Source organism: Maniola hyperantus, chromosome 18, assembly GCF_902806685.2.
Source record: "Maniola hyperantus chromosome 18, iAphHyp1.2, whole genome shotgun sequence".
In the NCBI taxonomy this organism is placed as follows: domain Eukaryota; kingdom Metazoa; phylum Arthropoda; class Insecta; order Lepidoptera; family Nymphalidae; genus Maniola; species Maniola hyperantus.
In genome coordinates, this window is record NC_048553.1 from 11,728,467 (window position 1) to 11,743,355 (window position 14,889).

At 35.1% G+C, this 14,889-nt stretch overlaps 2 protein-coding genes across 2 annotated transcripts; both read left to right on the forward strand.

The window, feature by feature from the left end:
* The first annotated feature begins 292 nt into the window (after positions 1–292).
* Neurochondrin (neurochondrin) lies at positions 293–3,244 on the forward strand. Its single transcript, XM_069504690.1, has 2 exons — positions 293–473; positions 588–3,244. Exon 2 carries the CDS (start codon positions 800–802, stop codon positions 3,011–3,013), a length of 2,214 nt encoding a protein of 737 aa, XP_069360791.1. The 5' UTR covers positions 293–473; positions 588–799; the 3' UTR covers positions 3,014–3,244.
* Positions 3,245–7,420: 4,176 nt separating this feature from the next.
* LOC117990662 (N-acylneuraminate-9-phosphatase) lies at positions 7,421–14,731 on the forward strand. The gene is made up of 2 exons (XM_034978131.2): positions 7,421–9,552; positions 10,234–14,731. The coding sequence occupies exons 1-2, from the start codon at positions 9,319–9,321 to the stop codon at positions 10,399–10,401; spliced, it is 402 nt and encodes a 133-aa protein (XP_034834022.2). The 5' UTR covers positions 7,421–9,318; the 3' UTR covers positions 10,402–14,731.
* Positions 14,732–14,889: the final 158 nt, after the last annotated feature.

The following is a 14,889-nucleotide window of genomic DNA, read 5'->3' on the forward strand; positions in this document are numbered from 1 at the left end:
TATAATATTATGTTTATTAAAAATTTACAATTAACAAAGAAAATTTTAATATTTTCACAATATATATTTGTAAATAGCGCCATCTAGTGCGATCGATTAGAACGTAGTTGAAAACTTGAAAATGACCACAGAGCAACAATAGCGCACAATATCGAATGTCATCATGCGTCAGCTGTTTTCTCCTGACGTGGTAATTCCAATGTAACTTATAGATGGCAGTAGTAATTAGTACGAGAAAGGATATGGGGTCTTTAAATAAGAGCGAGCAAGTACGCAAATCAAAATCATTTGACGCAATACAGCAAAAATTGAGGCTGTGTTTTACGTTTTACTGCAATTGTGTTGTAATATATTTTTACTAAAAAATTATGGATAGATTTTATGAGGACAACAATGATGTGTCGGCTATATTTTTCGACTTGGATAATACATTAATTCAGACAAGAAAGGGCGATAGTAAAGCCTGCAATAAGGTGCGTATTTTTTTTTCTTTCATTTTTCGATTTTGACATTGCCACGGTCATGGGAAGTGCGCGCGCTGTCATTTGCCTACGCCGTTGAAATTTTCGTTTCATTGCACGTTTCAGCGTTCACGTTCCAGTGTGGGTTTATAAATAGAACTTTCATAGTTGGAGAACGTGAGCTCGACATCCAGATTTAGATATTTTGGAACAGAACTCGCGCTAATAATAAGTGTGATGTAGACAGTGTTTCGCCCGATCTCGCCTTTCGCTCTCAGTAGAGTGCGGTCTACTGCGTTTTGTGTTGCACACGGGTGTTTAACTATTTATTAGTTACGATGGGTGACATATCAGAGCCGATAAAAAAATGCGTACTGATCTTGAAGTCTGCGAAAAGTGACACGGAAAAGTTCGCCGCCTTGTTCATGGTGACGAAGCTAGTCAAGGGCAAAGATTGCAACACAGCAGCCAAGAAGGCTCTATTCGAAGCGATAGGATTTAAGTTTTTGAAGAAGTTACTCACTGGGAACAACGTGGAAGATGACTGCCCGCCGTCCGTGTACAAATCCGTGGCCTTATCTATCCTCACATGCTTCTGCAATGAGCCAGAGCTGGCCACCCATCCTGAGATGCTGGCCAATATACCGGTGTTCCTCGATATCGTGCAGACCTCTGACAATGAAGACTATGACGATAACCTAATTATTATAAGTGAGGCGTACACATGCTTACAATGTATAGCAGAGCAGGAGGCTGGCCAAAAAGCTCTGATAGAAGTCGGTGCCATCACAAAAATGTCTGAGATCTATTCACATCAAAGCTTTCAAACCGACGAAGCTCTTAATATCCTTGTTAAGTTAGTAAGTCGTTATGGACCTACAGCATGGGGAAATGACCCGAAACCGTTCCACGCATTAGTGAATAAGATTGCACTAGATTTCGCCACCGACCAATCTGAACGTAAATTCGAATTAGCTACTATATTAAGTGCACTATTGTACAGCTGTAACAAAGCTACCGTCATCCCAGGATCAGGAGAGGAAACGTGGCCGCTCAGTATTTACAAAGCTTTATATGACATCTTGACAAGTAAAATCGGTAAGAACCAAAGAGATCCTGCATTGAAACTAGCGGCTAACATCATCGAGCTGCTGGGAGTTGAATGGACATTCAATGATGAAGAAAATCCAAAGAAATTCTTCCTTTTACTCCTCCAGCTATGCGCTATTGAAGTTAGAATGCAACTTGAAGATAGGAGCTTTAAACAGGCTTTCGCAAATGCTGAGTTAATAACGGCTTGCTTCATCGTACTCGAACTGTCAATTAACTATATGGGACAGGACCAACTTGACTTAGAACAAAAAGAAAAACAGTCCGTATACACAAGTCTCAAAGGAGCTTTCAACGCTGTAGTATCAATACTAACCAAAGTATCAAACGACAAAAACAGAGACAAACTTCCTGACGCAGAAAAAGTTTTCATATGTGCAATGGTTCGAGTTCTAGTCGCATGGATTGCCCAAGAAACGACAGCCATGAGAGAACAAATCTACGCTTTACTCCCCTTTATTTTTACGTTGGCAAATGATTCTTTCCATGCTTACAGAGCAAGGAAATTGACGGAGAAAAATAAAGGGGAAGGTGAACCTATGGATTTGGACGCGCCATTGATGGGCCAGGTAGACCTGCTACGTTTAATGCTACCAGCGCTTTGTCATTTAGTGGTAGAAGATAAAGCCAGAGACATTGTTATGAATCTTAAACAAGAAGACATTTTGTATGAAGCTATGAACTTCCATTGGTCTATCGTACATTACAAGAAGCCACCTATCCCTAAATCGGAGAGGGGAAAAGCTAGAACTCAACCCGAACCGGAGTTAGATCCAAGAGTTCTGGAAGATATGAAAGATTCTAGAGCAGCTATGGTCAGCCTGTGCAACATATTTATGAACCTAACAGTTTTAGAACCGAAGATAGTTGAAAACAGCATGTTATTCAACACGCTACTCAAATTCATATTTAACAATCTACCGGAGCTAAAAAATATACCTGAAAATCTTGTCTTACACGGCCATTTGGCTGTACTTGGGTTACTATTACTCAAACAGCAAGCGAGTAAAGTGAAGCAGAATGATTTTTCTATATGCAGATATATACAATCGACGATTAGATTCCTTTGGGATGCATACAATGTTGACGAGTCAAACGACCCGAGTGCATTAGTCGTTTCTATGACTTATAAAGAGCATTGGAGTGAGATTGCTGATCTATGGTTCCTCGGTATGCAAACTTTAAGTGGAGTACTAACTACCATACCGTGGATATCCGAGTTCGCCATAGAAAGTGGCTGGGCACATGGCATCGCTGAAATGTTGACGAAAGTCAAGATTGGCACTTTACCGCCAAACGTTAAGTCGGCGTTTGAAGACTTCCTATGTAGACTAGTAGACTCAAATGAAAGTGCCATCCCTGTACTTAAGAAAGGGGGAGCTTTAAAAATGTGCCGAAACCACAGGTTAATGGATTTGGGAAAGAAACTATTTGGCGATTAAATTAAAATACATCTTTGTGGTTTTTTTTTACTTTTGTATTAATAAGAAATGTCTTTGTTTTTTTTTCACCGAAAGTACTTAAAATCAGTATTTGTCAAACATATTACAATTTTTTCATGTCTCTGTAAATATTTCTTTAATTTTATCATAAGTTTTTAAAATGTCACTGTCTAAAATACCTTAATTCTGTTGTAAAATATGACAAATTATAATAAATGGTGTTACATTAACCATTTTGTTTAAATTACTTTTATTTTGTAAACTAAGTCCGACATTGCATTCTAATTTAATTGTTAGATTTTTCAAAATTAAATTTGAATTTAAATTCTCTAACTTTCAGAAAGAAAATATTTGAAGTAATTTACTGACTATAAAAAATATAAGTAGGTAAGTAAGTAAAAACTGTCAATTCATGTTTTTTTAAAGAATTGCATCACAGTAGAGGTACCTATCATAAAAAATAAAAATATTTTTGGACTCCTAATAATAATGTGTCCTTGATTGATATTTTAAGAATATTATAAAAATAAAATACCTATATTATGAGAATAAAACTTGTTCAGCACATTATTATCTGCCTACTTCCTGCTAAAAATAAAATGATAAAAAAACCGGCCAAGCGCGATTTAGACTCACGCGCCGAGGGTTCCATAATACAGTCGTATTTTTTCGACATTTTGCACGATAAATCAAAAACCATAATGCATAAAAATAAATAAAAATCTGTTTTAGAATGTACAGGTAAAGCCCTTTCATTATGATACCCCACTTGGTATATTAATCTTAGTTTGAAAGTTGAAAATATTAATTATTTGTTCATGAACATTAATTATTATTTTTGTAATGTAACCACCAATTCACAGTTTTCGGAGTTTTCCCCTAAGGGCCTAAGGTGTGCTATAAGATCTACCTACCTACCTGCCATAGGTCAACAGGAAGCACCCTATTATAGGTTTCTTGACAGACAGACAGGCAGATAACAAAGTGATCCGATAAGGGTTCCGTTTCCCTTTGAGGTGTGGAACCCTAAAACAATAAATTCTTGGTCAATTAAATGCCCAATTGGCTGGACCGGTTTTGATACATAGCTATATAGATTGAATTTTTTCTTGTGAAAATTAGAACTTTTTAGATTTTTTGTTTAATTAATTAAAGTAATTAAATATCACTTGCTTTAACGGTGAAGGAAACCTGCATGCCTGAGAGTTCTCCATGATGTTCTCAAAGGTGTGAGAAGTCTGCCAATCCGCACATGGCCAGCGTGGTAGACTATGGCCAAAACCCTTCTCAGTTCTCACTCTGAGAGGAGACCCGTGCTCTGTAGTAAGCCGGCGATGGGTTGATCATGATGACACTATGTTCACTAGCTGATGCCCGAGACGTCGCTCGCGTAGATCTACGTTTTTAAAAATCTAGTGTGAACTCTTTGATTTTCCGGGATAAAAAGTAGCCTATGGCTCTCTCTGTTACGTAATCCCATAAAAATTACAAAGGCAAAAAACTCAGTGGGCGTTTTGAGTCACAAACCAATCACAAACAAACCTAAATTTTTGAATTGGAATTCGACTGTTTATTGAAAGCATCCTTGTGGTTGGTTGGCCATTCAAAATGGTTAACGTATGATTACGTAACAGAAAGAGTATACCTCAGAGTATCCTATATATACCAAATTCTCTCCGTGGAAAGAGTATAGCTGAAATATCAAACAGTTCAAACCAGTGTAAAGTAACTTGAGATGTATGCATGTAAATTTTGTTAGTGAGAGATTATTAGTATAAGATAAGCAATAAGGAACTGTCTATCTGTCCGGTCCAGGAATAGTCCGGGGTCAATGCACCTCGGATTCAGTACGCTCACCTGTTCCTTGGCACAGCATCCCGTGTTGTAAGACGATACTTTAACTAATCACTACCCATATTGTAAATACGAAAGTGTGTTTGTTTGTTGGTTTATCCTTCAATCACGTCGCAACGGAGCAACGGATCAACGTGACTTTTGCATGGGTATAGTTAAAGACCTGGAGAGTGACATAGGCTACTTTTTATCCCGGGAAATCAAACAGTTCCCACGGGATTTTTAAAAATCTAAACCCACGCGTACGAAGTCACGGGCATCAGCTAATTGCAAATAAAACATCTGACTGACGCTACAAGTCAACGAACGTTGCATAAGTAGGCCACACTGAGTCAATGCTGCATCGTAGACGAGGCATTGACCCGAGTTTTGCACGCTATACATTGCGGGTTTAAAAATACTGAATCACTAAAATTACAAAATGAGGTAAATGGTATTGGATTGTGTTTAGGTAGTATAACAATAACAACTCTAAGTTTTTGCTAGTGGAATTTCCGGACTATTCTTCTTATCATACACATTATACATTTTATATAAATAAGTTAAGTAGATTATTGATTGTTAATTTTCACACTTTATTATTCTATGATAATGTAGTTACTATAATAAGTTGCACACCAAGTTATTGGTTGAATGTCAAGGGCTCAAAATAGATTTAAGACCAAATTGTACCACATTCTGGCAAATAAAAACTATTTCTATTTCTATCTTCGGGAATCTTTTTAAAGGTTTTTTTTTCATGAATGTGTTTCCTTGTTGGCAGCTCGTGGAAGTTTTAGAGCACGAGTATGGGTTGCCTCGGGAGGCCGCAGCGGAGAGTGCATCCTCTTTCCTCCGAGCGTTCAGGGCCAGGCCAGATGACGATACCTACGGGATATACGAGTGGCCCACGCACCTATGGCGGAACTCGCTGCCCAAGAACTATAGGCATATTGCCAGTTAGTATATTTTTATTTTTCCTTCCCTAAAAATTCTGTCGGTGATTTCTTTCGTGACACATTAATATAATTAGGTACTTACTTTTGCGTATAAATAAATTCCCTCTTGGAGTGGATCCATTTGACGCTCCAACTTTTAATGTCTTTTTCGCCTTTGAATTTACTACATAATATACAATGTAGGTATTAGATTGTTTACTACTTGATACTTTGATACTTGACTAGCTTATGTCCGCGACTTCATCCGCGTGGACTACACAAATTTCAAACCCCTATTTAACTCCCTTAGGGGTTGAATTTTCAAAAATCCTTTCTTAGCGGGTGCCTACGTCGTAATAGCTATCTGCATGCCAAATTTCAGCCTAATCCTTCTAGTAGTGCGTTGATAGATCGATCAGTCAGTCAGTCAGTCACCTTTTCCTTTTACTTACATATATATTTAGATTGGATCAGGATTGAAAAAGGTCAAGGATTATTTATTGTTTAGTAAACGAAATAGATACTTAGGTAGGTACCTACTAATAACAGGAAACATAGGTGTCGTTTTTACAGTCATTTTGAGCTTCAGGTTTCCCCAAAACGAAAAATATTACCTAGGTAGGTAATTTCCAGTACGTAACAGATTTAATTTTCCTATAGGTACTAACTAATTGGTTCGTAATAAACACGTTTTGGAGCAGGCATTGTTTACAACTCACATTATTGCGTAGGCTTTTCGTCTTACATTCGTCATAACAACTTACGTCATGCCATTTCTACGAATGCGTGAACTCAAATAATTTTTTAATGTAGCCATACGTATGGCCTGTTTACCTAAAGACGCTTATGATGACATGTCAAGATTTATCACTAGTTCGGAAAGCAGATTCTACTAAAAAGAGCCGTAAAAAACTTACCAGTTAATCTCATCTAAAGACAGCATTTTATCTTCAGTAACTTTTTCAATAGTTTTATGGGACGTACGCTAAAAACTGTATTCATTTTAACTTATTTTGAATTGGTCGGGATTTAAACTGTGGATTTCAGCAAATTCAGTTTCTGCCGCGTACATCGACCTTTAGGAGATAGCAGAATTGTAGAGCATTGTCTCTGTCGTTGAGACCCACAAAACGGCACATAGGTATGAGCGACAGGGACAACGCTCTACAAAGCCGAAATGTCATTCTAATGGCCGATGTACATTACTTTCTGCCGCGTACTATACTTAATTAGTTAATAGTCTAAATATATAAAAGGAAAAGGTGACTGACTGACTGACTGATCTATCGACGCACGGCTCAAATAAACTACTGGACGGATCGAGCTGAAATTTGGCATGCAGATAGCTATTAAGACGTAAGCATCCGCTAAGAAAGGATTTTTGAAAATTCAACCCCTAACGGGGTGAAATAGGGGTTTGAAATTTGTGTAGTCCACGCGGACGAAGTCGCGAGCATAAGCTAGTTTTACTTATATGACGCACTTTGTATTGTTCCAGAAAATATATCAGCCGAATGGCTAAAATTAAGGTTTCATTATTTAGCATTGACTCCCGATGTAATACATCTATTAGAAACTTTGAGGTATGTCTACATCCAGTACAATATCAATTTTATATTATGCAGAAATATTTAATATCACCTTCCTTATGTTTCACGCGTTCCCACTCAATAATATTTGGGAAAATATTTCTCCATGATGTAACAAAAAGTATTTTAAGCGGGGCAATTACTTTGAGGATTCATAAGATGGCTGATTTAAAAATATATAAATGTTAATAGCCAAAGCGATTGCCTTTTATACACATGAAAAAGATGTTGTGAGATTTTTGTATGCTATACCTATGCAGAACAATTGCAAAACAATTGTATCTCCATTTGGCAGATCTTCAAAATAGACACATAAAATGTAATCTTAGAACAACTTTATTGGTGTCTGCATGGTGTTATGTGGTGACTCGAAAAGACCATCGTAATAAATAATTTTTCAAATTCTCATGTTCATTGACATTTCTAATTTTGAGTTCGCTTGTCAGCTACCATCCTTCAATCATTTGGATGCATGCATGCCACATAATACTGTGTACGAGTTACAATGTTTAGATCTACTGAATTTTTTTGAAACTTTCATGTCATGAAAGTCAGCCCCAAAGTTTTGTAGAGGTAAAGACAAATCATATGTAAAGATGAAAAAAGATATCGGCGAAATTATATATAACAATTTCTTTTAAGTCGGTCTCTAAAACAAAATTTTTTTTAGAGAATGTTAATAAAAAAGGTTTTGAGAAAAATTACGGTTTTTTTTGCGAAGTTTACCTCTGCTAATGTATTTGGGCTGGCTTGAAACGCATGTTTGCTAATAAAATGACTTGTTTTTCAACAGTTCAGTTGTTGCTCAAGGAGTGACTAAACTCTGGGCGCCGCGTGCGCAACACTTAGGTTTGAATTGTATTTATAATATATGAGGGAGTGCACCGAGAAGGTAATAATTGTTGCCTCAACAATTTTAATAAGTATGAACTGTGGAGGTAATTTTAACCATAAATTCACTTTACATTAATTTATAAATATTACAGTTTCAAAATAAAATTGTGTAGTATATGTATCGCTTCATACATAACACCACATATGAGGGTAGGAGGCATAATTATTTATGTACTCAATTGCGCTCATTAGTCATTCAAGTTTCGGGTGTCGAGTGAGGTAGACGTGTCACGTGGTGCGTATGAGTCGACAGGTATCAAAATTACTTAGATTGGCTTATGATTAAAACATGTTTAAAAACATATCAGATTTTTTTTCAATATTAATCAGTGTTTTATTTTGTTAAAAATATCTCCATTTTATATTGATAAGTTATGTTATGTTGACCAGAATTGCTATTTTCGAAAGTGATTTTCATACATTGTCAACTTAGCATTAGTTATTAAGTGTGTATTTACGTATAATTTATAATACGTTTAAATAAATTATATGTGAATTGGTTTTTTATCATGCCTATTTTTTTAATGTTCTCGCACGGTAAAAAATTATACCAGATTGAGAAAGAGTGTGCGAGGTCATTTTTATTTCTTGTACTGGTGCTATCACGTAAATTGAGACCTGAACAGTAATAATAAGTATTAAGTAAAACTATTACATATTGCGTACAAAGATTTTGATCACCGTGACCGTAGCAACAAAATATTATGACGGGTACAATGTGACGATCCCAGCCAATACCGATTGGCTGATGATCTGGCTATTAGCCAAAATGCGCAGTTAAATAGTCAATAACAACAATCGCAAAGTGTAATCGCTATGTGAGTTATCACAACTCATTGCTAGGCCTGCTGATTCAACATCTGCCACGCAATATTTTTTCGTAAATAAAGTTTATCAACAACATTAAAACACCCGATAACATTAGTGATAACCTGTGACGCAACTCGTTATCGTTACTGCTGAAACGGTCAGATGTCAAATTACGTGACTCCACCTGCGGTCACATGCTGATTGTCAGCATGTCGTCGCCTGGCAATAAAGGGCCGGCTAAATGTGGTACAGGGAGGATTATCTACTCGGTCTGATCACGAACGGGCCCTCTCGAGCCCAGTGGCAGAAGATTGAACGTCTTGACCTGAGGAAGTACTTCGACTGTGTGCTGGTCTCTGGAGACCTGCCGTGGGAGAAGCCAGACCAGAACATATTTCTGGAAGCCTGCAAGCTCTTAGGGGTCGAAGCTAGAACTTGCATCATGGTCGGAGACAAGCTGGAGACAGATATTAAGGTAAACATTTTTCAAATGTGCAACTCGGTGACTGTTATATTATATAACTTAGGTAATTCTTTCTTTCAAACGCGGAAGATCGTTATATCACCTAGTATCCTCATTCCTCACTTATACACTAGTAGGTATAATAGATAGTTAATTATGAAACCAATTAGTATTGACATTGACATACATAAACGCTGTTAGGTAGATAAATAAAGGCAGTAGAACATTTTAGTAAGTTAATAACATGCGCCTCAACCCGAGAAAATGCAAAGATGTTGGGTATTTATATTTTTTAGGATGATATTTTGTAGCGTGGCATTTTATCGGTTGTATTCCTTAAGTAGGTATAAAGGCTGTTTTAGTTAGAGCAATTTCAAAACCGCATGCTACAATATTCCAGTTCTATAGCACGGCGTTGTCTTTGCGTAAAACAGATTGCCACGTCATGCTGCATAATTGCATGAGGCAGCATAATTTAATGTTTTCATTTGTGGCATGCCGCATTGTCACATATTGTTGCTCCTGCAGCCTCAATAGTTCAACGGACTGAAACCCAAAAGGTCGCCGGTTCAAACCCCATCCGTTGCACTATTGTGCCCTACTCCTACAACAAGCTTTACGTTTAAGTAGTTGGAGGGGAAATATTTGAAAAAATATGTAAAATAGCCTTTAAAGATTAATGTTGTCTTTCAGGGTGGTAAAGAAGCCGAATTAGGCGGCACGGTCTGGATTCCATTGCAATCTGACGAAATGGAGTCCGACTTACCCGACTTCACAATCCACAAGGTGACAGAACTACCGGAGGTGCTACCGAACTCGCCGAAATTCAAGAGATCCGCACAAACCTCGAAAATATGTTGACGGTAGGAAGGTTCTTGGAACATAATGTGGGAAATGATAGGTGAATAGCCTTGGTGGCTACGGATTAATCGCACGCCCTTGTCGTATTTAAAGCGATGGCTTAGTGTGGAATGACAGGCGACAAAACAAACAAATGAATTTAAATGCTATGGTCGCGTCGCACGCAATGAGTCGTGGAAATCTTTGAACGTTTCTATAATTTGTTCTTTGTCGCTTGCCTATGTTTTATATACTTTTTATTATGTAAGAATTCATGTTTATGCGTTCGTATTCTATGCGCATCGGGAGTTGAAACTTTATACATTTGTTGTTAGCACTTGGTTGAAGGTTTCTGACATGGTACCATCAACGTATGCGACTAGTTTAAACAAATTACAAAAAATTTGAAGAGGTTAAAAACAACACATCGTTTTTTAAGCTTACCTTAGATTTTATAAGAATAAAAATAGTATCCTAATGCGTAAAAAATGACTTCTCACGCGATATTTTAACTTTGTGTCAAAAGTACGATGTTAGTCCTTATTTTAAAGGTAAACCGTATTTTTGACATAACGGTTGACTCACAGAGTTAAAATGCCGCGTCAGAAGTCATTTTGTACGGATTGTACCTCTCAATATAATGGTATTAACTGATTTTCGTTAAAATATTAGATTAAAAATTACAAGGGCTCAAGGATTTTCTAGAACGTGTATAAAACTTCATTGAGTTTGATTGGTTAATTATTCAAATGAGAGCCAAACTACTTTCATATGGGGAGCGCACTAGGTAAACCTCTCCTATAGGACATTACTTTTAGAGCATCGATGTTTTAGAGCTGTCTATTGAAATTAGTTTAAGAGGTTTATGTCAAACTGAGTTAGCACTAGAGCTACAAACTAAAATTAGTGTAGGTAGGTAATAATTTATTTTGTCGTGTTCTAAAGGTTGTGGAGAAGTGGTTGTTTACCACGAACATACAAATTATTGTAAATAATGTTTATTGTGACAGCGCGACGTCTTGGATCTGCCAAGTTTATTTATAAATCCTATATGTGCTAATGCATTCCTTTCAAAATTTTGAACGCACTTCTTATTATTTACGATTGCATATATTTTTGTCAACATGACCGTTTTTTTACCACGATATTTTTAATGTGGTGACAACTGAAGTGAATGACTTCGAATCGCATTGCTTTTGTTCTTATTTTTTTTTAGTGCTCACAAAATTTAAAATGTTTTCTATTGTTAGGTGAAAAAAAATATGTTTACATTGCAAAAAAAAATATTTTGTTTTGTCGTTTTATGACAAAAAATGTAAGAAAGTTTTATACTTACTGAAACCAGTAAGAGTCTACACTCTAATATCATAATATGAAATGAAAAATGTGTTATAATTTTTTAAACTTGTGTAAAAGCACCAAAGAACTTTTGATATTAACGTAATTCGGAAGTTCTTAGAAAGTTATACTATAATTGTGTGACTTTACATATTATGTATAAATTCAAAAATCTTACCAAATGCAAAGTACAAAACTGATTAATTTACCTACAGTACAAAGTGTATAAAATGTGTATTTATTTAATAACTCATATCTTGATATATATATATATCTTTTATTTCAATGAAAGAATTTCAAATTTTGATATAATTTTTAAACTGGGAAAAAATAAATATAAAAATATGATTGATAGATGATTAGCCTGTCAACTTAGGTAAAGTGCTTTAGTAATTATGAATGTTCATTTGGAAATTGCCATGTCACGTTAATCAGAACATAATATTTCGCTATTTTCTTCCGGTTGATAAATGAGTTTGTCTATATCTATGAGTTTTTTGTAGATATATATCAGTTTTTTAATGAACGATTTGGTACAAGTGTACCGTGAAATTACCTGTCGCATGCTAATGCGGCATGTGATGGCTTGTCTTATAGCATTTTTTTCAATCAGTCATTTATATGAAACAGTGGCGTAATGTGAGGGGGTAACGCCTTTGTATATTATACAATTTTCTATTGTACAAATAATATTTTCAGTTGCTGATTAAAAAATAATGAAAACCATCTTGGATCCATTTTCTTTGTTGGTTAGTCTAATATTTAATGAATACAAGAAAAATAAGTAATAATTGATATTTGATTAGGTACCAAGAAAAAAAATTACCTAGTTACTTTTTAATCTTAATACCTCATGAAAAATATTCAGTGATATTCTGTTCCTTATTAAATTTTACGCTATTTAAACTTTTGTGAACATACTTCACGCTTTACTTAAGCTTTAAATAGACATTTTATATTACGAAAAACTATGTATATTACTATATCCTTAGAAATATCGACGCTAAAGTTAACTCTTAGCTAAAGAGTGGGCATATAGTAAACAAGCCTAGTTATGACTTATGCTATGAACTTAGAAATGTTAAAAGTTTTATTTTTTTATCTTCTTATTATTGTATCCGTAGAATAGTTGGTTTAAACAATTATAGAGTTATTTTTATACTTAGCTTTAGTGTCTGATTTTGTAATTATTAATCAGTTTCAATAGAAATTACTGTAAGCAAGGCGTGTTAATAGCACATTGGGGCCGATTCTCTAGTACACAATCTCTAAACTAAACTAAATTAACAGGTCTAAATCTAGTGCTTTCCTTTTCCGCAAGCAACATTATGAAAGGGATAGCAATAGATTTAGACGTGATATTTTAGTTTAGTTTAGAGATTGTGTACAAAGGAATTAGCCACATTGTCTAAAGACTAATGGTTATGGAAGTTTCTATACTTTTATATTAAAAATACCTATAACGCGTAAAATTTTACTCCTCACGCGCCGTTTTATCTTTATGTGTCAAATTGCATGTCAAAAGTACGATTTCAGTCCTTATTTCAAAGGTGAACAGCACCTCGATTGCGGGAAACCTGCATCAATCATTATTACAATCTCAATTGTTCTGATTGGCTGAATTTGTGCGATTCTTGTTGCAACAATGCATTGTAGCCAATAGTGAGCGAGCGTCAACCAATCAGAGGTGATTGCGATCGTGACATTGTAGCTGTCATTCTCCCGCAATCGCGCAGCCGTACTTTTGGCATGACAGTTGACATATAGAGTTAAAATGGCGCATGAGGCTTCATTTTATACGGACTAGAGACCGCGTTTAGTTTAGTTCCGGAACAGCATAAAGTTTTATAAAAAGTTGGTTCTATTGAAACTGGCTAAGTTTAAGCTTATCTTAGATCTTCTTGATAGACTGGGTGATGTGATAAAATATAGGATAATAGAGGCGTTCTTATGTAAAACTGCAAATATGTTTAAAGAATTCTACTTATTACTTATATTAATTATTTTATTTTGTAATTAAGAAGGGCCAGTAAATAATAGAATATTTTTTAAATACCTAAGTGTCCATAATTATTACATAAACAGATAAAATTAACCAAAAGTTCATGTCATTTAGGATTAAACTAAATTAAAAAGTTATTTAGGTTTAGTAATAATCCTGTCAAAATTAGTCGACGTCTGTATCACGAAACTTAGGTATAATGAGTAGAAATGTCATCTCACTTGCCCTTTTAACTCTATGATATGTCAACGATTAGTACCTACAATTATAAGTGAACCGCACTCTTGACATCACAGTTGACACAGAGTTAAATTAGCGAGTGAGTTCTCATATGGTTCTCATTTTGTACGGACTATAAGTAGGTACCTATGTATATGAATTCACAATAAGAATAGCAATTCTTATTTGGTTGTATACATTGAACCTTCTCTAATCTCTAAACTAAATTTAAATCAAGAGCAATTTTAAACCTATCAATATAGTAAAATTGACAGGTCTTAATGTAATAATTTTAGATTTGTTTAGTTTTTAGAGATAATTGGATTTGGTACTCTTGAAAAATGTAAAAATACATAGGTAACATATTAAGAGTCAGCTAATAAAAAATAATATCGCAGATCAATTTAGTAATAGTAATAGTGAATAATCCTGGTGTCTTACTCTTGAGTACTTCTTAATAAATAGCTAGGTCGTCGTAAATATGAATGTTTTATATAATCCCGTACAAACCTACTTACTACTTTTAAAAAAATCACTTGTTTAGAAAATTTGCTATAACTTAGGTGCTAATTTGTTGATGTATAAAAAAGTTTATTGGGTGTTGTGATTATTTTAATTCTGTAGTTTAGTAAATGTTGGTATCTACCTGGTACATACCTATGTCATAAATGTAAAATGGGTAGATACAAATTTTAATTGAGATATCTACTTATAACGTAGAAAAGTTAATTTTAAGTTTAATTATTATTGAAAAAGCGTCCGTTTTGTTCGAATACACTTTTCTTTAAATTGTATAGTGTTTTATTTTGAACTAGATTTTTCCAGCTGCTTCTCCCACTTGGTTTTAGGTTTTTTGAAGATCCGAATTTTTCGAATTTCTCTTTCTAGACCTCAACAATTTGAGTCGTATATTGACCGGTCTGTCAGTAGTTAGTAGCTAATTATTGGTA

Coding starts and splice junctions, on each gene's coding strand:
- Neurochondrin (XM_069504690.1), top strand. CDS start 800: ATGGGTGACATATCAGAGCCGATAAAAAAATGCGTACTGATCTTGAAG.
- LOC117990662 (XM_034978131.2), top strand. CDS start 9,319: ATGTGGTACAGGGAGGATTATCTACTCGGTCTGATCACGAACGGGCCC. Junction 9,553..10,233: donor AGCTGGAGACAGATATTAAG/GTAAACATTTTT, acceptor GTTGTCTTTCAG/GGTGGTAAAGAAGCCGAATT.